The sequence below is a fragment of the Leopardus geoffroyi genome, chromosome C2 (genome assembly GCF_018350155.1).
Source record: "Leopardus geoffroyi isolate Oge1 chromosome C2, O.geoffroyi_Oge1_pat1.0, whole genome shotgun sequence".
Classification (NCBI taxonomy): Eukaryota; Metazoa; Chordata; class Mammalia; order Carnivora; family Felidae; genus Leopardus; species Leopardus geoffroyi.
Window position 1 is genome coordinate 5,538,189 of NC_059333.1, and position 23,375 is coordinate 5,561,563.

The 23,375-nt window shown below is 39.9% G+C and overlaps 1 protein-coding gene across 2 annotated transcripts in view; it reads left to right on the plus strand.

Moving 5' to 3' along the window:
• Positions 1–23,375, plus strand: part of DSCAM (DS cell adhesion molecule) — a 704,213-nt gene that overhangs the window by 490,408 nt on the left and 190,430 nt on the right. For both annotated transcript variants that reach the window (XM_045501327.1, XM_045501328.1), the window contains exons 9-10: positions 5,761–6,039; positions 20,553–20,672. In XM_045501327.1, the coding sequence (XP_045357283.1) occupies positions 5,761–6,039; positions 20,553–20,672 (399 nt within the window). The remainder of the gene's footprint in view (positions 1–5,760; positions 6,040–20,552; positions 20,673–23,375) is intronic.

Below are 23,375 nucleotides of genomic sequence, written 5' to 3' on the forward strand. Positions count from 1 at the left end.
TTCCCCATAAAGAAGAATATACAACTAATTTTTGAGGGACAAGACAAAAATATATGAGCCTGACTTTAGAAAGAGTAAGTGTCTATAAATTAACATTTGGTTGCACTTGATGGTTCCTAACTGCTTGGGAGAGAGGAGCCCCACCAGTACAGAGAATGAAGTCAACAAACCTGGTAATTAGTGACATTTAGCAGATATTTATATGCTTTGCGAGGGCAGGTTAGGTCAACACCTGTTGTAGGTCACATTCCGCATTTCTGTTCCCGTGATATTACCACCTTTCACTGTCAAATAAGATTCAGAGAATTTAGCTTGAGAGGTGATCTAATGGACCAGATATAGCAAGTGATGTGTCTCAAGCAGGTGCTTTGGCTCCACCAAAGTCATTGCGAGCACTTTTTAATCGCTTCGTTTATTTTTTGCCTCTAATTTTATAACTTACAAATGTACAGCAAGAGATTTGGGGCCCTCTAAGAAAATTTAAGCATTTTATACAGCAGACTTGTGTTCATGGCTAAAGCAATAGAGGCAGTCTATGTAGTGAGGTGAAAAGTGTTATGATCCACAAATCAGTCTGATGGTTTAGTCTGCGTTTTATTTTTTTAAATTTTTTTTTTCAACGTTTATTTATTTTTGGGACAGAGAGAGACAGAGCATGAATGGGGGAGGGGCAGAGAGAGAGGGAGACACAGAATCGGAAACAGGCTCCAGGCTCTGAGCCATCAGCCCAGAGCCCGACGTGGGGCTCGAACTCACGGACCGTGAGATCGTGACCTGGCTGAAGTCGGACGCTTAACCGACTGCGCCACCCAGGCGCCCCAAGTCTGCATTTTAAAAAGTACATCCTGATGTGGCAAGTAAAACAAATAACAAACCTGATTTTGACGTTATTCTGGGAAAATGACTTTTCCCTCTAACCAAATCCTCTTTTTTATCATGAAAATTTTTAGCTCTCTTGGGTTGTTTTGTTTTTCCTAAATATATTTTAAAATATTTTATTTTATTATTTTTTTCCTTTACAGATATACTGCTCAACACTTTATGTCACTAATATTAAATTATGTTTCCATATGTTGTATATCCATTAACAGAGTTGGACAGATTTTATGCTTTTGTGTTATAAATTCTATACAAGAATTAAAGGTGGACTTACACATCAAAATTGCAAAATACAGCATTCTATACTTGCCCATAGATTTAATTTTACCAGAGAACTGCATATTTCCATATGGCTATGTGTTGCAGTCTAGTGTCCTCTTTTTAAAATTATTTTTAACATTTTTATTTATTTTTGAGAGACAGAGAGAGACAGTGCACACAGGGGAGGGGCAGAGAGAGAGGGAGACACAGAATCTGAAGCAGGCTCCAGGCTCCGAGCTGTCAGCACAGAACCTGACGCGGGGCTTGAACCCACAAACCTTGAGATCGTTAGCCGAAGTCAGACGCTTAGCTGACTGAGCCACCCAGGAGCCCCAGGTGTCCTTTTATTTCAACTTGATATTTCAAGTTGATATTTCCTTTAGGATCTCCTGCAGGACAGCCCTGGTGACCTCCCTCTGTTTTGTCTACCTGGGAAAGTCTGTCTCTCCTCAGTTTTTGATAACAGTTTTGCTGGGTGCAACATTCTTGGCTGGCTATAGTTAATCTATTAACTATAACTTATGATTCGGAGTATGCAACTTTAGGTATGTACTATGATTGTGTGTTCATTGCGACCATGCTGGTGATGAAGGACAGTTTGTCCCAGCTCAAAATGTCCCCCAGCTGCTGTGCATCTTGTGCTCTTGTGTCTACGTTTTATAAAATTTTATGCCTGGTCCCTCACCCCCTTGCTTGCCAACTCTGCCTTCTCACTGAGCCCGCATCAGTGTGTCTGCATTCTCAGCACCAGGTTTGGGCTAAGAATGAGATTGCTAAGAGTGTTATGATAGTTCAAAATGCAGTGTTGAGGGACACCGGGGTGGCTCAGTCGGTCATGAGTCCAGCTTTGGCTCAGGTCGTGATCTCACGGTTCGTGGGATGGAGCCACTCATCGGGCTCTGTGCTGACAGCTCAGAGCCTGGAGCCTGCTTCGGATTCTGTGTCTCCCTCTCTCTCTGCCCCTCCCCCCATTCGCACTCTGCATGTGACTCTCTCTCAAAAATAAATAAACATTAAAAAAAAAAAAACAAACCAGTGTTGAAAGCAAGAGATTATCCTTTGAGCACTGCAGGTGAGGGTGAACATGTGGGCTTCCGGGAGCTTGCTTTCACTGCATGGGAGGCACAGGTCTTCAGCAGTGTCTCTCTGTGGTTCAAGTTTCTGAAATTTACTCCCGGAACTATAATTACATCCCTTAGAGTTCTATAAACTAATGAATTCCAGAAACTTTTAAATGATAGAATCTGTTTTTGCATTCTTCCTAAATTCTGATTCCTCTGTAGCTACTTCTTGCCTCTGTTCTTGAAAGTAACATGTACCTGCTCTGTCTCTATTCTAGAACTTTCTTTTGCTCTTAGAAGTAGACATCCTTGGGACACCTGGGTGACTCAGTCAGTTGAGCGTCCGACTTTGGCTCAGGTCATGATCTCACAGCTTGTGAGTTCTAGCCCTGCATTGGGCTCTGTGCTGACAGCTCAGAGCCTGGAACCTGCTTCGGGTTCTGTGTCTCCCTCTCTCTCTGCCCCTCCCCCACTCATACTCTGTCTCTCTGTCAAAAATAAATAAGCATTAAAAAAAATTAGAAGTAGAAATCCTCATAATGAATAATCACTGACAGTCTACATCCTACATATTGTGTTGTTATTAGGTAAATCAAAAATATGCTGTCTAACCTTTCTTGATCTGGAGAATAGAAAGTCAGTCCTATTTTTCTTCTCCCTACTATAATTGGTAGAAATGGAGTCCTTTCCTTTGCCAAGTGACCTTTCAACTTAACTGTTTTGCTGTTTCCTCATCTGAAAGGCTTACAAAATAGAACCAATGCTAAGCAATAGATTCAGGTGTGCTCGGATGTTTGTAGACCCCAGTGCTCACGTCGGCAGTACGTATACTAAAATTGGAAGTTCATAAACTCCGTGCTAACTCATTCACACCTGACGGCAACCCCCCTCCTTCTACAAAAAGGAAGTGAAGGCACAGAGAAGGGGTTAGAAACTTTATTTAGTAGCATGGCTGGACTTAAACCCAGGTAGTCTGGCTTCGAAGTTCTTATCTCAAAAAAAAAAAAAGAAAGAAAGAAAGAAAGAAAAGATCTACAATTCAGATAATGAGCACCAAGCTCCTGAGTGCCTATGTTTGTCTCAGTGGACTGACACTCAGGTTCCTATGTGTAAGGAACTAAATAAGAGGAAATGTAGTGCTTTTTTATTTAAAAAAAAAAAGGTAGTTTATTAAGTGTCAATAATAAGTACACGTGTAATAAACATTTATGCCGTTTGGGTCAATATTTAGAGAAACATGAGCACGTCTGCTACAGGTTGGTACTTCCCCACCCAATGTCAACTGTGAGTAATCACAGCCTAATCCAGCCTGATCGTTTCTACCAGCCCCAGCTGGAACCGCATCCCGAGATCTTTTTCTCCTGGTATCAGATTGACTCGCTGCAGATTCACAGCTGTAACTTTACCTTGAGAATCAGCAAACTGTCAGCTGTCACCAGTTTTGACATTGAATGCGCCTGGTACCTTAAGCTAGTTTTGTTTGTTTGTTTGTTTGTTTGTTTGTTTGTTTCTCTGGTGAGACCTAACTGGAACCATTTATTCACTCACCGGTCTAACTCTGGCTGTATTTGCAGTTCTGAGTTCTCTCTCCCAAATGCTTTTGAAAGCGTATAGGAGTAATAATAATATGGAATAGCAGAATTGCCACGGCTATGCTCTGTTGACATCTGCTGCCTATGACTATGCTTGAAAGCTCAACTGAACAGAGGCTGAGGTGTTATGGTCATTGCTGTGTGGCCAGCACACACAGTGTTGTCACACGTATATCAGGAACTCAGTAGGCACTTTTTGTGTGAACGAGTGAATGAACGAATGGATGGATGGTGTCCATTCAGATGTTTCTCAGCTTGATCTCTTATATCTCCCCAAGCCTGATCATGGAAATGTATCTATAATTGATTTAGTGAACAAACTGTAGATATCCTACTATTTAATAATTTCATATAAAACCATCTGGTATAATAACTGATTTATTGCATGCATAGTAATCTCAGTTTACAACCTTGTATATTTCCAAACTTTTGAAATAAAATTGGTAAAATCTGAGCCCTCACTCCTTAGTGAACTAGTCCTATGGCCAAGGGCAAAGTAATATCTTTGAATAAATTTCCCTCTTGACGACTTGAGACTCTGAATAACAACCCCCTAAGGCCGATGGGAAGAGCATATTGATAACTTGTCCTTGATCCCATAACCAAGAAGTAACCATGGTAGGATTCAAAGTTGGCTTCTCTGGCTCAGTTTTAAGCATTTTATGACTTTGACACCCTGTGAGACCATCCAGGAGTGGTCCTGAGGCCAGAAGGTAAACAGAAGCTAATCAGGGAGATTAAATCAGGAAAGAGCTTTCCAGACTGAGCTTGGCTGTGTCCATGGCTGGCCAGGTTGAAGGCTATAACCTTGTCCTCATTAGCAACACATCTCAGCAACTCAGGACATTGGCCATGGGACAGTCCATAATTTAATTTTTTTTTTCAACGTTTATTTATTTTTTTTTGGGACAGAGAGAGACAGAGCATGAACGGGGGAGGGGCAGAGAGAGAGGGAGACACAGAATTGGAAGCAGGCTCCAGGCTCTGAGCCATCAGCCCAGAGCCCGACGCGGGGCTCGAACCCACGGACCGCGAGATCGTGACCTGGCTGAAGTCGGACGCTTAACCGACTGTGCCACCCAGGCGCCCCTGGACAGTCCATAATTTAAAGTCATGCACATGGCACGTGTAAAATTGAGGGTATAGAATGAAGACATGGTTATCCTAACATAAAGTAAGTCTTTTTCATTAACACTTGCTGTTAGTTGGGCATTAGTCCTAAAAAAGCATGTTTAGGGGCGCCTGGGTGGCGCAGTCGGTTAAGCGTCCGACTTCAGCCAGGTCATGATCTCGCGGTCCGTGGGTTCGAGCCCCGCGTCGGGCTCTGGGCTGATGGCTCAGAGCCTGGAGCCTGCTTCCGTTTCTGTGTCTCCCTCTCTCTCTGCCCCTCCCCTGTTCATGCTCTGTCTCTCTCTGTCCCAAAAATAAATAAACGTTGAAAAAAAAAAATTAAAAAAAAAAAAAGCATGTTTAACAATGAAAGTGGAATCTCTTCTTGAACAGGCTTAAAGTATACCCATTAGCAAGGCATGGGATGCATTAAAGAGGGAACAGTAATTGTTGTGGTAGTATTAGTGAAACAGGAGAGAAATCTTTTCTTGTACACATCATTTTCAAAAGCTTCTAAGGAAAACACAGACTCAAATGCCTCTTTCACAATGACTAGTACAGAGTCTGAGATATTTTTATTCAAAAATGATTATGGTATTTTTTAAAGTTTGTCGAAAGAAATTAAGCTTGTTTGCTAAAGTACAAATCAAGCTATGCTTTTCATTTAAAACAATGAGAAAATTCAAGTAACAGGATGGCACAACTTCACCTCTTCCCCCAGTGCATGTATTTACATGTTATGGAAGTGACTCTGTTACTCTTTCAATGTCGTGCAAAAGGGTCAAAGGAAAAGAGAACGTAGAGCATGCGCGCAACTCATTAGCATCTTTCCTCTGTTACGTTTTCTTTTCTTTCAGTTCCACCTTTCATCCAACCTTTTGAGTTTCCAAGATTCTCCATTGGACAGCGGGTCTTTATCCCATGTGTTGTGGTCTCAGGGGACTTACCCATCACGATCACTTGGCAGAAGGACGGCCGGCCAATCCCAGCGAGCCTCGGGGTGACCATCGACAACATTGACTTCACGAGCTCCTTGCGGATTTCCAATCTCTCCCTCATGCACAACGGGAACTATACCTGCATAGCCCGGAATGAGGCAGCAGCTGTGGAACACCAAAGCCAGCTGATCGTGAGAGGTAAGTGGGATGTGTGGCATCAGCACAGTCAAATTCAATGATGCTCACGGAGTGCATTCACTTGCAATAACATGAAAATATTAGACTTTGCAGAATCTGCTCTCGTCCCATTCAAATAAAACTCACAACTGTAGAAGCCAACTACAAACTCCGCTAACACCAACCAAGTCTTTATTTACCTAAGATATGAAGCTCCAAATAATTAACAGCTAAGAAATGCATGCAGGAAGAAGTGAGAGTGGCATTTAATTGATGAGTGAGGCTTTCCCTGAATTAGCCCCCAAAGTCCATAAGCTCCCGCCGTATTGCATTCACTCTAAATGGCACTTTTTATAAGAGTATTATTTAGATTGATGGCCTTAAAAATAATGTTTGTCGAATATCATGTGTCAAATCACACCTTTTCCAAAGAATCATAAAAGGGTAACTTTTCTTTTTTTGTTATTTTTTATAATTTGTTTTACTGAAGGGTAGTTGACACATAGCAAAGAGTAGCTTCCTGTATTTTTTAGTTTAGTTCTAGAAATGCAAAATTAGTTTCAGTTTAGAAATATGTTTAGCATCTCTTCTGTTTAGCATCAGACCTCTCATTAATTTAGAAAGCTATGATAACATTCATCAAATTAAACGAAGTGGGTGGTATTTACTTAGAAATTAAAATAGGATAGTCCAGGGGTGCCTGGGCAGCTCAGTTGGTTAAGTGTCCGACTTCAGCTCAGGTTATGATCTTGCAGTTCATGGGTTAGAGCCCTGTGTCAGGCTCTGTGCTGACAGTTTAGAGCCTGGAGCCTGCTTCGGATTCTGTGTCTCCCTCTCTCTCTGCTCCTCCCCTGTTCATGCTCTGTGTCTCTTTCAAAAATAAATAAACATTAAAAATTTTTTTAAGAAATTAAAGTAGGGTAGTCCAGCTTATAGAAAATATTGGCAGGGGACTCGATGCATCTAAAATGTAGGCACCAGTCTACTTCACATCTCTCTTCTAGTCACCAAATTCCCATGAAGGCTGCAGTCCACATGTGCAAAATAAGCAGCTAGTATTCTCTAATGTGTGTTGGGCACAGACATGGGGTTTTATGATTCTCCAAGAGCACTATGCATTCATCTCCCAGCACAGTTTTCACCCACATTGTAAAAGCAACTGTATGAAATTTAAAGACTTGTGTTAATGTTGATTACTTGCATTTTAAAGTCTCCAAATATTGGGCTCTCAGAGTAAGTGTTGGGAGAGGTTGATTTCCATTATCTTCCAAACATCTGAGCAGATCTGAGCAGATTGTTTCTTGATCAACAGATGCCTGTGTCTTTCCTCAGTCTTTGAATCTTGTCCCCATGACATCCTTCCTTCCTTTCTGGCTGAAAAGTAGTGCATTTTCTATGTAATGGCCAACAAAAGAAACTGAAGTATACTTAGAATTTATATGAAGAAACCAACTTTGTATTTGTAAAACATATTTTCCCTGAGTAAGACAATATATTTTCAGTCAGATACTGAAAGTAAGTGTTGCAGATGAGAGGAAGCACACCTTTTGCTTAGTAAAGTAAAAAGAAGCATCTTTACCAGAAGTGAAGAAGAAGCAAGGAGTAGCAGTGTGACATGGGAGAGAAGCGAGAAGGTCCAGACCCAAGGCATTCCAACATTTGAGGTTCCAAAATAAGAGAAGGAATTAGCAAAGGAAACAGAGAGGGAAAAGGAGAAGCCAGTGAAGTAAGAGGAAATCCAGCAGACTATGAAGTCATAGAAGCAAATTAGGAAATATATCAAGAAACACAGGTAATAAAGTATATACAATCCCACTGGAAATAGAAAAAGGCAATCCAAGAATCGGTCATTGAGTTTAGGGAGATGGACATTGTTTGTGACCATGAAGAGTGGTGTGGTTGCAGTGAATGCCTAATTAGAAGGACTAAGGAACAGACAGGGAAGTGAATAAATGTGTGGGAATTCAAGAAAAGACAACTATTTTCATATTTTCAGACACATTGCTATGATGGGAGGCAGAAAACTGGTGGGGAAGTTGGAGGACATGGGACAAGGGAAACTTACATGCTGATGGGAATGAGCCAGTAGAGAGGAGAGAAACGTGGCAAAGATAAAGAGGAGATGATTACAGGATCAAAGTCCTTGAGTTAGTGAATTGGAATTGGATTTTTTGCACCAATGGAGTATGTTAAAAACAGTATATAAAGAGCCATTGTGGGGTATTCTAGAAGATTGAACCAACCAAAATGGTTAGAAATTTTAGGCAGGCGGATTTTGGTTCAAGTAACTTGAAAAATAAATGTAAAAATTTAATGAATGGGACCATCGAAGAGTAACAGGTAATGGATTTGTCCACCTATCATTTAAAAAAAAAACTATAAAACTGGTAAAAAAAAAAATATATATATACATATATACATATATATATGTATATATATATATGTATATATGTATATATATATATATATATACATACATATATATATATATATATACATATATATATATATAAAACAACCATTTCCAGGCAGTGGAAGGCAGGAAGCAGAGGGTTGTGATCCTGGAGAAAATGGAAATATAGGAGTTGAGCTCCAAAATGTACCCCAGCTCTCGGAGGCACTTTCCAAACCATGACAGAGGGATGCAGAGCCCAAGTAGATAACTGTGTTCTTGCTGGATGGAGAAAACAGATAGAAATTTGGAAACCATCGAAGTGTGAGATTTTGCGGTGCTGGGGAATAGGGAGCTATTCAGAGAGCTCTAAAAATCTCCTTGTGAGTCTTTAGCTAAATACTACACTTCACATGCATAGGACGAGACTTCACGAAATCTCTCAGAGAACAAGTACCAGGTAGATGTGAGATGAATGCAGAATTCAGAGGCTACACAGTGCTGGGATGTATTGGAGTTCTGAACAGCCAGAATAGAGAACACATGGAAATTCAGGTAAAATCTCAGAGGGGACACTAGGAGGAGAGCTAATCTATCCTTGGAATAGGGGCTATTCTAGACAAACCCTAAAAGAGCCTAAAAAGATCCTTGGTTGTATAAAACTTCGCCAGTGAATTAAGTGCAAGAGTAACATTCAACACTTTAAGTCAACAAAACCCATACTCTCAATAGCATAGCATATCCACAGTGTGTTACACATACTTAATAGATATGTAAAGAAGGAGGAAAATGTGAGCCATAAACAAAAGGAAAAACAATTAAAGTAATGGACTAATGGACACACAGATGTCCCAGTTAGCAGGCAAGGGTTTAAAGTGGCTAGCTACCCTCTTCTTTCAAGGGTTCAAGTGAAAAGATACGTGCAGTAAATGAGTGCACAGGGAACACAAGAAGGGAAATGTAAAATATTTTTTTAAAACAAGAACCAGAAAGAAATCCTAACTCTGAAAGATATAATGTCTGAAACGAGAAATTCACTAGATCTATTTAATAAGATATAAAGAAATTGTGGTTTATATATACAATGGAATACTACTTGGCAATGAGAAAGAATGAAATCTTGCCTTTTGTAGCAACGTGAATGGAACTGGAAAGTGTTGTGCTAAGTGAAATAAGTTATACAGAGAAAGACAGATACCATAGGTTTTCACTCTTATGTGGATCCTGAGAAACTTACCAGAAGACCATAGGGGAGGGGAAGGGAAAAAAAAAAAAAAAAAGGTTAGAGAGGGAGGGAGCCAAAACATAAGAGACTCTTAAAACCTGAGAACAAACTGAGGGTTGATGGGGGTGGGAGGGAGGGAAGGGTGGGGGATGGGTATTGAGGAGGGCACCTGTTGGGAGGAGCACTGGGTGTTGTAAGGACACCAATTTGACAATAAATTTCATATTAAAAAAAAGATATTAAATACTGCAGAATAAAGGATTACTGAACTTGAAAAGAGGGCAAGAGAAAATACCAGATATTTTCACAGAGAGGTACAAGCTGGAGAACAGTAAACAGTGCCTCACTGAGCTTCGGGAAATGTCAGCCCTTCCAACATATACATAGTTAGAGTCAGAGAAAAAGGTTCAGGGAAAAAATATATATTTGAATAACAATGGAAATTTTCCAAATGCGAAGAAAAATGTAAATATACATATCAAAATGGTCAATGAAACCCTCAAAAAATAAGCACAAAGAGAAACCGTATCAGGGCTCATTATAATTGTATTGTTAAAAAACAATAATAAAATATTAAAAGTAACCAGAGAGAGTTACCTGGATGGCTCAGTCAGTGAAGCATCCAACTTCGGCTCAGGTCATGATCTCATGGTTGGTGAGTTCGAGCCCCACATCAGGGTTTTTGCTGTCAGCACAGAGCCCACTTCAGATCCTCTGCCCTCCTCTGTCTGCCCCTCCCCCAGTCATGTGCACTCTTGCTCCCTCTGTCTGTCACAAATAAATAACCATTAAAAAAAAAAAAGTAACCAGAGAAATTAAGCTTGTTACATTCAAGAGGACCAAGTAAGAAAACTTTAGACTACTCATCATAAACAATTCAAGCCAGAAGAGAATGGAACAGCATCTTTAAAGTTCTGAAAGAAAGGTGTGGAGGAAGAACATTTATCAATCTAGGATTCTGTAACCAGAAAAATATATTCTTTTTTTTTTTTAGAAAAATATATTCTTAAAAAACGGATGACAAATAAAGGCATTTTTAGACAAGTAAAGGTTGAGAGAATTAATTACCAGCCAGATTTTACTACAGTAAATGTTAAGGAATGTTCTTTAAGCTAAAAGAAAACAATTCCAGATGGAAACTGATCTTCAAGAGGAATGAAGAGCTCTTGATAAGATAAATTTATGGCTAAAGATAAAATATACCATATTATCATTTTCATTTCTTTAAAAACATTTAGATGTTTAAACAACAATAATTTATAACATGCAAAAGTAAAATATACAACAATAATTTCACAAACAGGAAAAAGGAAAGTGGAATTTTACTTCGTAAAATTTATCCTATGTTATACATGAAGTGGCATGAAATTATTTGAACATAGATGTTGCTAGTTAAATACATACAATGCAACCTCTTGAGGAATTATAAAAAATGAAACAAATAGGTATAGATGTGAATGCAACAGAATAGAAAAAAGAGCATTAAAATACACTTGATTAGTTACAAAAGATAGGAAAAGAGAGACATAATACAAAGAAGAAATGGAAAGTAGATGGAAAACTCAAAGACAACTATATCAGTACTTTCATTAGGTATAAATGGACTAAACATACCAATTAAAAAGCAAAGACTGCCAATCTTAATTAAAAAGCAAGATTCAAGTACATATTACCACATTTTAAATATAAAAGACATAGTAATTAAAAGTAAAATGATATAAAACCAATCACGAAAAGCTTAATTGGATGTATTAATATTAAATAAAATAAGTCTCAGGACAATAAATATTACTATAAGCAAATAAGGATATGTTACAATAATAAAATGGTTAATTCATCAAGAAGACATATACAACTGAAATCTGGATGCACCTAATAACAGAAATCCAAGCACATGACTATGAAATAGAACTGAAAGGAGTAACAGACAAACAACTAATGACAATTGGGAGTTTCAGCACTCCTTTCTTAATACTTAAGAGAGCAAGTAGAAAAAAGAATCAGTAAGAACGGAGAAGATTTAAACTACCTATCAGCCCATATAACCTAATTGATATTTATAGATTATAGCCAACAACTTCATAATGCACATTCTAGAATTCTGATCACCTGAAGAATAAGAATGTAAGTTTTATTGTTTAAAGCCACTAAGTTTGTTGTGATTTATTCCACCAGCTCTAGAAAACTAATGCAAAGGCAAATATCACTATAGCTCCTACAGACACTAATTAAAAGGGTAGTAAAGAAATCTTTTGGACAATTTTACGGCAGTCTATTTGACAATTTAGATCAAATGGCCAATGATTTCAAAGACATAAATTATCAAAATGGGTACAAGATAAAAGTGAAAATTTGACTAGCCCTATAAAGCATTTTCTGTTTTAAAGTCCTTCTGTGTAGCCATCTTTACTATGTTTTTTTTTCTTAAAATTTTTCAGTCTGGTGAGTTCAGTATTTTCTTGTTTCAGTTGCTTGCAAAAGAAAATAAATATTCTGAGCTGCACCTCTTTGAACCATCAATGGGTAGATACAAGTACATTCTTTTGCACCCATTCCCAAATGACTGCATTTTTTCTCTCTTTCATCTTTCACTTATTCCATCATTAAACAGCGGTGTCTTTAGCACATACTTGTAATTGCTGGCCCTGGAATAGTCGCTGGGATGATGAACGCTCATTTGTTCCCAGTGAGAGCTCCCATCTAGTGGGAGACAGGTGACAGCCTTACATGGTGGTGTGACAGGCCACAGGGAAACTGTGAAGGAAGAGAGGGAAGTGACCTTATTTAGGTTAGGAGACACATGAGGCAGATACCCAATGGGAGGGAGGGATCCTGATGGGTTAGAAAATACAGCATCGAGTTAAAAAGAGACAAAGGAAGGCAATGTGTTCCTGGAAGAAGGTCTGTCACCTGCAGCGGCATGGAAGGCTTGAGACAGCAGGTGCATTTATTTCCCTGGTGTGGTAGAATGGTGTGGCTGGGGAGCAAAATGAGGAAGGATGAGACTCTAGAGCTAACTTTGGCTCACAGTTTATAGATTCTGTGCCCTAAGGTCTAGAGGCCATGGGAATTGATGAGGGGATCTAAAGCAATAAAATCACACAGTTTATGGCAGACGTTCCTTGCACTGAAATAAAGTGAGACCATGAGCCCAGAAGTCCGGAGGGGAGGCCTTTGTGGACTATGTGAGAAGGGGTGATGGTTGGAGCCAAGGTGGTGGTAGTGGTGATGGCAAAGGTGGGGCTAATTCAGAGACAGTTTGCAGGAATTGATGGTCTACTCTTTGAGAAAAATATGTGAGAAGCCTTGATGACAGACGTTCTCCCCAAACGTAGCTGGCCAAGGACCATGCTGGGAGTGGGGAGCTGCTCAAGGCGTATAATATCTCAGAGTTCTCCTCCGTTTCCCGTCTGCCCTCAGTACATAATAGTTGGGACAGGGAGGTTTCTCTGTGGATGGTTAATGCCTGCTGTGAGTGACAGCCTCTTGTTTTTGATTGCTAGAAATCAGGCAGCTGCTCAGATTGCAGCTTTTAATTTGAAGGGTCAAGTGGTTGAATTTGGTCGTCACTTCAGCTGGATCATATTCTGAATGAGCTAAATAGACATTGTAGTAAGATGAGGAATCTTATTTATTATTGCCATCTAGAGGGGAGGAGCATTCCATATTGCAAAGCGTGGACTTACCAGTTAACTTTGGAACACGGCTTGTCATTTGGTTCATGAAAAAAATATGCAAAGGTATAGTTGGGGAAGCAAAACGAACATGAAAAGAGCAAACAGCATTAGAGAATGATGATGTGGGTCTTTATTTAAATCTTTAACTGGAGTTAAGTGGTTTTCTCTTGGAGGCTTTAAAGCTTTTGGTCTGAGATGTAGTTTGGGAAAAATAGAATGAGGAGTTTAGAGACCTTGAAATTGCCTTGTCACAGTGAGGGTGGTTTGGAGGACTTCAAGTGACAGACTATTAATTACAAGAGCAAAATGAACTCTAATAAGGGGGAGATCAGTGATACGTTCAAGGGAGGCTTCATGGAAGGAGTGAGCTCCATCAGCCCTGATGTGCATAGGGTTTAGAAAATAAAAATGCAACACTCTGTCTCCCGGTTAGAAAATCAAGGTCCCCCTTTCTGCTTTTTCATTTTCTATGTGACTTTGAAAACATGAGTGAATCTCTCTGATCCTCAATTTACTAACCTATAAAATAGGAACAGGGAGACTTACTTCTTGGAGCTGCTGAGAAAATTTAATTAGGTGACAAGGTAACAATTGGTATGACCTTTGCACCTGGCTGACAGCAGAGCACTCTGATTACTGTCCATGAATGGGGGGCGGGGGTGGGGGTGGGACAGAGGTATATGTTCCAGGCATATGTTCTGAGGTCGGAGAGTGATAGCACCAGCCAAGACGTAGACGCTGTGCCATAGCCAGAGTTGGCCCGTCTGCTTATTTTCAACAAGTGTGTACTTGACATAGGAAAGGCTGGGGAACTACAAATGTCCTTGAATGGATTGTCTTGAGGGAGGAAGACCGTCTGGTAGCAGTTGATGGGCTGTGCTTTGCAGACACGAAAGCCAAGGAAAACCCACTGGCCTGCAAGCCTGCCTCCCCAGACCTCTTCCCTGCTTCTCTTCTTTCTGTTTTCTTCCTTTCAGCCCTGTGATGATGTGGACACCTCTTAGCTTTGTGACCTTGGGTAAATTCCTTAACATCTCTTTATCTCCATTTTTTTATTCATAAAATGGGATACTACCTAGTAATGATTTCCAAGGGCTAAATAAAATAATGTATTTATCATAGTGCTTGGGACATAATAAACACTCAGGGAGTGATGACACTCTTCCACCCTTGTCCCTCTGTATGCCCCCCTTCCTGCTACATGATTTTGGAGCATGACTGAGGGTATACTGCATAGAAGGGCCATGGGGCAATCCAAGCATTAGGCAATTAATTAGAATGAAGGCCTTGGGAATATGGCCAAAAAGGTAAAAGTACAATATAGTTTTGGGATACCACAGCAGCTGGGACAAATTGCACATGGGAAATGAAGGTAACATCTAAGACATTTCAGCTGAGGTGTGGAATAAATGGGTATGACAGCAGTGGAGTTTGCAAGCCCAATTCCTAGTTATTCCTTCTATCGCAACCTTATGACCTAGAATCATTATAGAACTTAGCACGGTTTTTGACTTGTCAGGTAATTGGGAAGATTTATAGAGTCTTAATTTAAAATAAATTAGCTGTTTTCCTACAGAAGTTAAAAGAAAAAAGAAAACAAAACAACCCTTAGCTCTTATGTGTGTGCCTCATGGCTTACGCTGTCTGTGGACCAATGATCTTCCTAATGTCATGCTCAGTGGGGTGACCTTGGCACTAAAGAAGCCATTTGGAGGGAAAGTACTAGACTTAATGACTGAACACACCTGCCCTTTGGTTCCTAATATTGGCTCTGCATCACTGAGAGGAAAGCTGCAGATGAGATGATTTTCTATCTGCGGCTCCATAGGAGGTCAGTTTTCTCACATTTCTTTATGTCCTATGATGTAGCTGCTGTTTCTGACTTTTAATGATTAGCTGCCCCATAGAAAACAAACACTACTCAAAAGGCCTCTAGTTAACCTTTATTTGGCAAGGAAAATAAAAGTTATACAGGACCACTATCTTATTGCTATGTTTAGTGGTCTAATTTTTGTGCCATATTTCTACTATAATTTTATTTCATCCATTGATTCTTCCAACAAATATTTCTGAAGCCTCTATTCTGAGTGCTGGAGTGCAGTGGTGATCAAAACAGAGATATCAAGTTCCTGGCCCATAAGACTCACATTCCAGTGGAAGAAAGAGACAACAAACAAACAAACATGCAAACAAACAAACAATGTCAGGTATCTGCATGTACCATGAAATTAAAACTCAGTAGGAGGATTGAGAGTGATGGGGATAGGAAACGTATGTCAGATAGGATGGACAGGGAAATCCTTTCTTGAGAGATTTTTGAGCAGACTTGACTAAGGTAAGGGAGCAAGTCACAGGGCTCTCTGCAGGAAGTGAGCTCCGGGGAAGAGACCAAGCATGAAGGCCCCAAGTCAGGAGTGAGCTTTGTGTGTTCAAAGAGCTGCAAGAGACCAATGTGCTCAGTGTTACATAAGGGAAGAGGCAAAGGAATGAGGGCGAGGGCCAGACCATCTTTCTGGTTGTGACAGGAAGCCATTGGATTTTAGTGTCTGGTGTCATAAATTAAACCTTACCTAGACTTTGACCAATTACCATCTTGACTAAATGCCATCCAGTAGAGAGTGGCAATATTTATGTACATATCCCCTCTTCCCCACCACCGCCACCAAGTAGCTCCTAGTTTTGCTTTCAGTAAAACTGAATCCTTGTTCCTGGTGACAGCTTAGGGCAGCTTACATCCATTCTTTGGAAATATATAGCTTCTTGGAGGCCATGAATTTTAAACATAAAAAAACATTGAATCACGCCTAAGATTGAAAAGTACCTGTCCTATTACAAACATATTACTATTCCTGTCTTAAAAACAGCAAAAATAACCCCCCCTCCTTTAACAAACAGACCAAGCCAAAGAACACTGTATTTTAAACAGCCCTCATTTTAGACAAGGTGACAAGAAGGGATCCCTTGGAGACTTCAGATGTTATCAGACTACATGGGTCCCGTGACACAATTTGGGTATTTTGGAACATATGTATCTCAAATTTCTCTTTCTGGAGGGACAGATGTAATGTTTGTGTAGTTATGATTCAGACAGGTGTATGGTACAAATGACCTACCATTGCCTTTTGGGGGTGTGGCATAATTATTTGGTTGAATCCTTCCCTTCCATTTCCTTAATCACCCTCCTCCCCATTGGAAAATCCTTCTATTGGAAAAACCAACCATATTGGCAAACACGCTCACTACAACATACAAAATAAAGTGTTACACAAGTTAAAGGAAAGCAAAATACAATTTTAAGAAAGGAAACCAGCAACTTTTGGGAATTAAAACCTAGACAATACAGAGTACTTAGTCTTTGGGTCCTATAGGAAGTTTTAGCTCAGACTGCAACAGTTCCACCTCTAGTCTGTTTCTTCTTGGCCAAAATCCTCCTATAGTGCTTTCTGCTGTCTTCCCTCAGAAGAAAATAGGTCCATCCTACTCTCAAGGGCTTTGGGCGTTCAGGTCACTGTGATCTGTGTTATGATCTTAGCCATGATACTTTGGAGAAAGCCTATTTCCCTGTTCTGTAAAGCTGGAGTAATATCCATTTGTTTTTCCTTTCAGCAGATATTTTCAGAGTACTTTCTATGTTCCATTGCTCTGTGCTGGGGATACAATGGTCAGTGGAAAAGGAATGGTTCTTATTCTTATATGGTGAAGAGCCTGATGGGGGAGACAGGCAATTAAACCAGCAACATCAAACAATTTTGATAAAGGCTATGGTAGGGCAACAAAGAGTTCTGTGGGGGCATTTAATCTCATTCATAGCACTAGAAAAGGTGTCTCAGACTAAGTGGGCTCTGAACTGAGATGCAAATAATAAGTGAGAGTTTGTTAAACAAAGAAATGCAGAAGCATGTGTGAAGTCCAAGCAGCAAGAACAATCATGGGGACTGGAGAACAGACAGAATTTTAGAACAGCTGGAGAAAAGCCTGCAAGAGGGGAATGTCAAGAGATGAAGCTGGAAACCAGGGACCCAAGTCATAAAGAACCTTCACAATATTGTATGATTCTGGATTATATCAAAGGACAATTGGAATGCACTGACGATTTTAAGCAGGCAGTCACATCGTCCAGTTAGTGTCTTGGATTCTTCAAGCTACTGTGTGGAGAACAGACTCAAGAGGGGCGGTAGGTGCCAGGTAGACAGACCCCAGTGACGAGGCTACTTCAAAAACCAGATAAGAACCAGTATTGGCCTTTGTCTCCGGAAAGGTTCCTCCAAAAGCAGAGTGTGAGGTACGTGATTGGCTGCAAGTCTCTAATGATATGTGATTCCTGGATTCCAGAGTGAGGGCTGGATGGCCGGAGTAAGATCAGAAAGAAAGGGAAAAAATCAATAAAGGTTGTTTCAATGAGCTTGTTGCCACTTTGGGCAGTGGGGGATCCTTTATACTGGGAATTCTCTGAGGAATCACAGGTAACAGTGGTTCTTAAAGTGTTGTCTCTGGACCAGCAGACTCAGCATCCCTGGTAGCTTATTAGAAAGGCAGTATCTTAGATCCCTCCTCAGATCTACTAAGTCAAAACTTTGGAAGATACGGCTCAGCAACTTGTGTTTTAGTCAGCTCTTCAGGTGATTCTGATGCCCTATAATGTTTGATCACAGGCATAGAAAGAACATGCCTCAGACTCGTCCCATGGGATTGGAGGATGGAGAGGAGAGGCATTTCCCTCCCCCAACTCCTGTCCCTCACTGGTATATGTTTGTCACCCACATTTCTGGGTTGCATCAGGGAGAGTGAGTAAGCATTTGTGACACCAGAGAAGGCCCTGGGAGAGCAGAGACTCATGCTCTTGGTGTGGTACCTTGGCAAGTGCATGGAACTGTCCAGCCCCTGGTGTGCTGAAACCAGTTGGATGGAGGATATGATATGTGGCAATTTACCACACACCTTGTTTACCCATGGTGACTAGGATATGCAATAAATATGGAGAGATTTTGAGGATATGTGATACATTTTCGAGGAAGAACCATCAGTGCCAGATATAAGGAGATGAAAGAGGAAGTTATAAAAGATAATTCTCAGTTTTATAGGCCATTTCCATCTATAATTACCTTACACTTACAATATGTCAATGGCTATTTCTCATGTAAACCTCTTTGATCAGTTTTTAAGTAGTGTCCCTTTGGATTAGAACCAAATTGAGGGGAGGGGTCATGGATCAATTATAATTAGACAGGCTTCCAGAGAAAATGCAAGAGAGTAGTTATCCTGTCCATTTGACAAAAGGTTTCCTTTTCTTAGCAGAATTTGAGCCAAATAGAGCATAGACTATAGATGACTGCATATTTACTTTCCACCTGGCCAGAGTGATTTTGGCATTGTGCCTTAAACTTTATAATCTATCCTCAAGATTTATTACTTTTACTAGAAAACTTTGCTCTATATAATCTCCAGCATTTTTCCTAGAAATAGTTTTCTCAGCTTGAGACAGCCATCCCTTATCACCTTATTTTAAATATATTTACATTTTATTGAATATATTTGTCTCAGAATACCATCTAAATGAAGTAAAATTGCTTGCTAGTTAGGCAATATTGAGGAGACCCATTGGCTGCATACATGATTTAATTTGCAAGTTGGGAATTGTATTTGTTAAGGATATGTTAAAGCTGGACATACCTGCATTTATTAAATTAACAAGCACTCCCAAAGCACTTAATATCTTCCAGACACTGTTCTGAGAACACTTGTAATCTTAATTCCTTTGATCTCCACACCAATCCTATAAAATGAGTACTGTAATTATACCCAATTTAAAGATAAGGAAATTGAAGCCAAGAGACATTTGATAACTTGCACCAAATCGTCCAACTGGAAGAAGCAAAGTTGGAGCTCAAACCCTGGTATTTAGTCCTTGGCCCTGTACTCCTAGACATCACTGTTGTCTCTTTCAGAAACACAGCAGTGATTACAATCTCCAGCTGCTTCTTGTGTCTTGATATCGTTCCCTCCTCCTCGACTGTTTTATGGACAAAATGATCTTCGCTGTGATTCCTATCATTCCAACGTGTTTTGAAGCTTCTAGCTAACATGGACTCTTATTTTTCTCCCAGTCCATTTCATGTTGTGGCTGGAATTACTATTGATCTGTAGCACATAGGCCCATATTTCTGTCTCAAAATAAGAATTTTGGAAATTGCAAGGCAGACAAGACTAGCTTTACCAGGAATTAAGGAAAGGAGATGAAGAACACTCACACTTGCTAAGTCCCTGGCATGTGGTGGACACAGTCTGTCTCCTCTCATATAATGGAGTGCCTCATTGAAAGTTCATCCCATAATTAATCATTGATTTTGATGGAAAAGATTCTGAGATTCTAATACTTCAGATGCTGCCTTTCCTAGGAGTATATGTATCTTCTCTTTAAGAGAAGACTCAAATACTCTTACAATGACAATAACTTAATTCAAAGCATTTACTTTCTCTTGGCAGGTGTGTTTCAGGACAGAGTGCATGTGTATGATTTGGGTAGGGATGCATTTTTTCCAGCACTTCATAAAACTCACCAAATATGCAGTTATTTAATATGCTTTTTTAATATGTACACGATAAAGTCTTCATGGTACCTCACTTCACTTAGCTTCCATCATCCTCTGTTGGCCCAGAAGAGTGCTTACTGACATCAGGAATAATGGTCTGTGTGTCTTCATCAGATTTTGGGGAAAAGTTCAATACCATGCTGTGTTCTTTATTGCCTTTAGGGGATGCCTATTAATTTTCCCTTCATCTCCTATTAGAATAAGATAGATACCAAATGCTTTGAGCAGTGCACACCCAAGAGGAATACTTCCTCTTGGTAATTGTTCTTTGTTCCTTAAATTGTGGTCCTGATTCTATTTGCCATGGAGTGGATTGCTCAAGATCTTCCATAACCCAAGTAAAAACCAATGTCCTATTCCCTTGGTTTATTCAACTCCCACACATAAGAGGCCACACATAAAAGGCCAGTTTTTCCCAGAGCAAATTAACTTCAGTCTGCAGAATCTCACTGATCTAAATAAGAAAATTTTCCTACACTGAGGTCACTTTCCTGATTTATTCCAGATCACATATACTATTTTTCAGCCTTCCGTATAGGTAACCTGTTGTTTTTATTTTAATGTCCATTAAAATTATTGGCATTATTAAAATCATAGCTTTGAAAGTTGTGTTCTTGTCCAAATTAAGGGTGACATTTCTCTCTTTTCAGTTCCTCCGAAATTTGTGGTTCAGCCACGGGACCAGGACGGGATTTATGGCAAGGCTGTCATCCTCAATTGCTCAGCTGAGGGCTATCCTGTACCCACCATAGTGTGGAAATTCTCTAAAGGTATGAAGTTACTTGATTTGCTTGTTACCTGCCGAACATATGTTAGAATCTAAAGAATTAGATGAGCATTTCAAGTCCTTCCAGATGTGTTTCTGGCAAGTAAATATGTTCCCACCTCCACCAAGTCTTTCCTCTCACAAAAAACCCTACTCCACTGAAATGTTTTTATTTGGACCAGGAAAGTATCTGGTCTTGCATAACATTCCCTGGGAAGGATCACGAATGGGGCAGATTATTCCATGGAAGCTATTTCAGCACCAAAGATAGCTCTGCATTGCCTACAGGAGTTGTATAACCATAATGCACTTGGAGAGTACTGCATACCCCGACATGTGCAGACACAAAGATGAATTGTCAGTATTGCTCATTGTTTGGAAAGTATTTCCCTGTTGTTTATACATTTGTGGTTAAGTGACTTTAGAAGGTTAAAAATAAAAACACATCCATGCCCTATTTTCAGCATCCAGTGTTCTTTGTTTTCACTCCTAATCATGCTTTCTCCATGCAAAGGCAAAACAGCCTCCCCAGTTTTAAGGTAACACTGTCAATGTTGCAGGAACAGAAACTTGTAACATGCAGACTGATGGGGAACATTCTAGACACCACGAAGATCATTTGTGTCCATCTTATTGTCTTCTCCGGGAAAGCGTTCTTAACTGTGCTTATGAACATATTGGAATTCTCTCTCTTTTTTCATTCACTCACCTTCACTCATTAACGTGTCAAGCAGTTGAAGGCCAAATCCACACTGGTGGGATAAACAAACAAATAAATCATGGTCTCTTTTCCTAACAGTCTAAGACCTACTATATGTGTTTAATTGTTCTGAGTCTGTTACCTATTTGTTTGCTTTATTATGGTTTGTATTCCACATACTGCTTTTTAAAATAACATGCTGTATTTCTTATTATGGAAATAACAACAATAGAAGAAAGACAAAACGGGTCACTTACCACCTCCTTCCTGGTATATTTCCTTCCAGGGAGAAAGAGAAGAGGGAGGGAAGAGGATGCTAGAAACCATTTCATTGCAGGAAGGAATCAATTACATTTTTAAGAATTCCCCGAGCCTGCTCTCCTATAGCCTGCCGCATACATTGCCCATGCCAAAGAACTTTATTCAAAAAGCAAAGCCTGTTGTTCAGAGTAACTTCCCACATGACTTTTTATTTTAGGCCATATTTGAAGCCTCATGTTGCATTATATGGAAACAAACAGCGTGCATTTAACTTAGTTTGCATACATGTTCATATATGATATTATGAACATTTTCCACAACACTTACCTTCTTCAAAATTATTTCTAATGTTTGCCGTTGTGCAAGGCTCCCTGTCTCTCCTTGAGATTGTTTTCAGTTTCTCCTATACACTCTGCAGACGAACATCCCTGTATGTGCATGCCATCCAGTGTACATGTGTGTGATTGTTTCCTTAGAAGTAAAGTGGCATTTAAGGCTTTGGGTCTGTATGGCCCAGGGTGCTTGGGAAAATATTGCGGCAATTTGCACACCCACCAGCGACGTGAGGCTGTGTGTATCCCTGTGTCCTCACCAGATAGAAAGGATCTTTTATTCTTAATCTTTACAATGCGATGGGTGAAATGGCTTTCTGTTTTAATTTGTATATTTGGATTACTAATGATGCTAAACATGTTTATCGTATGTTTACTGCTTCCCTTTGGGGGAATTTCTTATTCATGTTACTTGCACACTTCCCTCCAAATCTTATTTATTTGTAAGAGTGTTATTCTTAGATGAAATAATGCTTTGTCTGTCATGGATCTGGTAGACATTTTATTCCTTCCCATCACTGATGTGTGAATGAAGTTATAGTAGCCTTTTTTATTTTAAAATTTTATGTGCAATATGAAATCATCAAAGAAACAATGAGAGACTTCAACAAACAAATTTTTATAAGTGTGTTTTAAATTCCCCTCAAATAACACCATTCAAAGATAAACAAGGATCGGTGCTCTGAACGTTTTTGGCTAGCCTTTCAGACCTGTCCCCTGGAAAATGCATATATCTGTGGATATACCTGTAATTTTGTGGGCTCTTTAAATTGATCATATGATTCTTCCTCACTTATAATCTTCCTTCTTCAGTTACCAATATACTGTGAATGTCTTTCCCTGTGAATAAACATGGGTATTCACTATGACTTTTTAATATCTGTGTAGAGCTTATATTAATACATCCATAAGTCCATCTAACTATCTCTTACCTTTGTTAGGATTGGGCTCAGTGACTTAAAGCCACAAGGGTTTACTCTTTCTCGTATGAGGAGTCTAGACAGACAGTTGAGGACCAGTTTGTTTTTTCCTCTAGGTCGTCAGGGACCCAAATTGCTTACGCCTTTGATCTGCCCCTCTCAACAAGCAGTTAGCGCCACTGAGCTCCGTGGCCACTTCCCCTTTCCCCAGAAGAGGAAGAGCAGAGCTGCCACCCAACCTGAGTCGCCTCCCCCCAAGGACCTCTCTGAAATGTCCTTAAATCAATTCCGCTAACAACCCACCACCCAGGTCACCCCAGCTATAGGGGGTCTGTAAGCTGCATTGTAGCTACGCGCTCAGCCACCATGCCCACAGCTTGGGCTATTTACTAAGAGGGAATATGGAGACTTGGCAACTAGGTGTGTCCAACACAATTGTTGGATAGTGTTTGCTTTTCCCTGGGTTTTCACTGTTACAAAAACATCACAGTGAC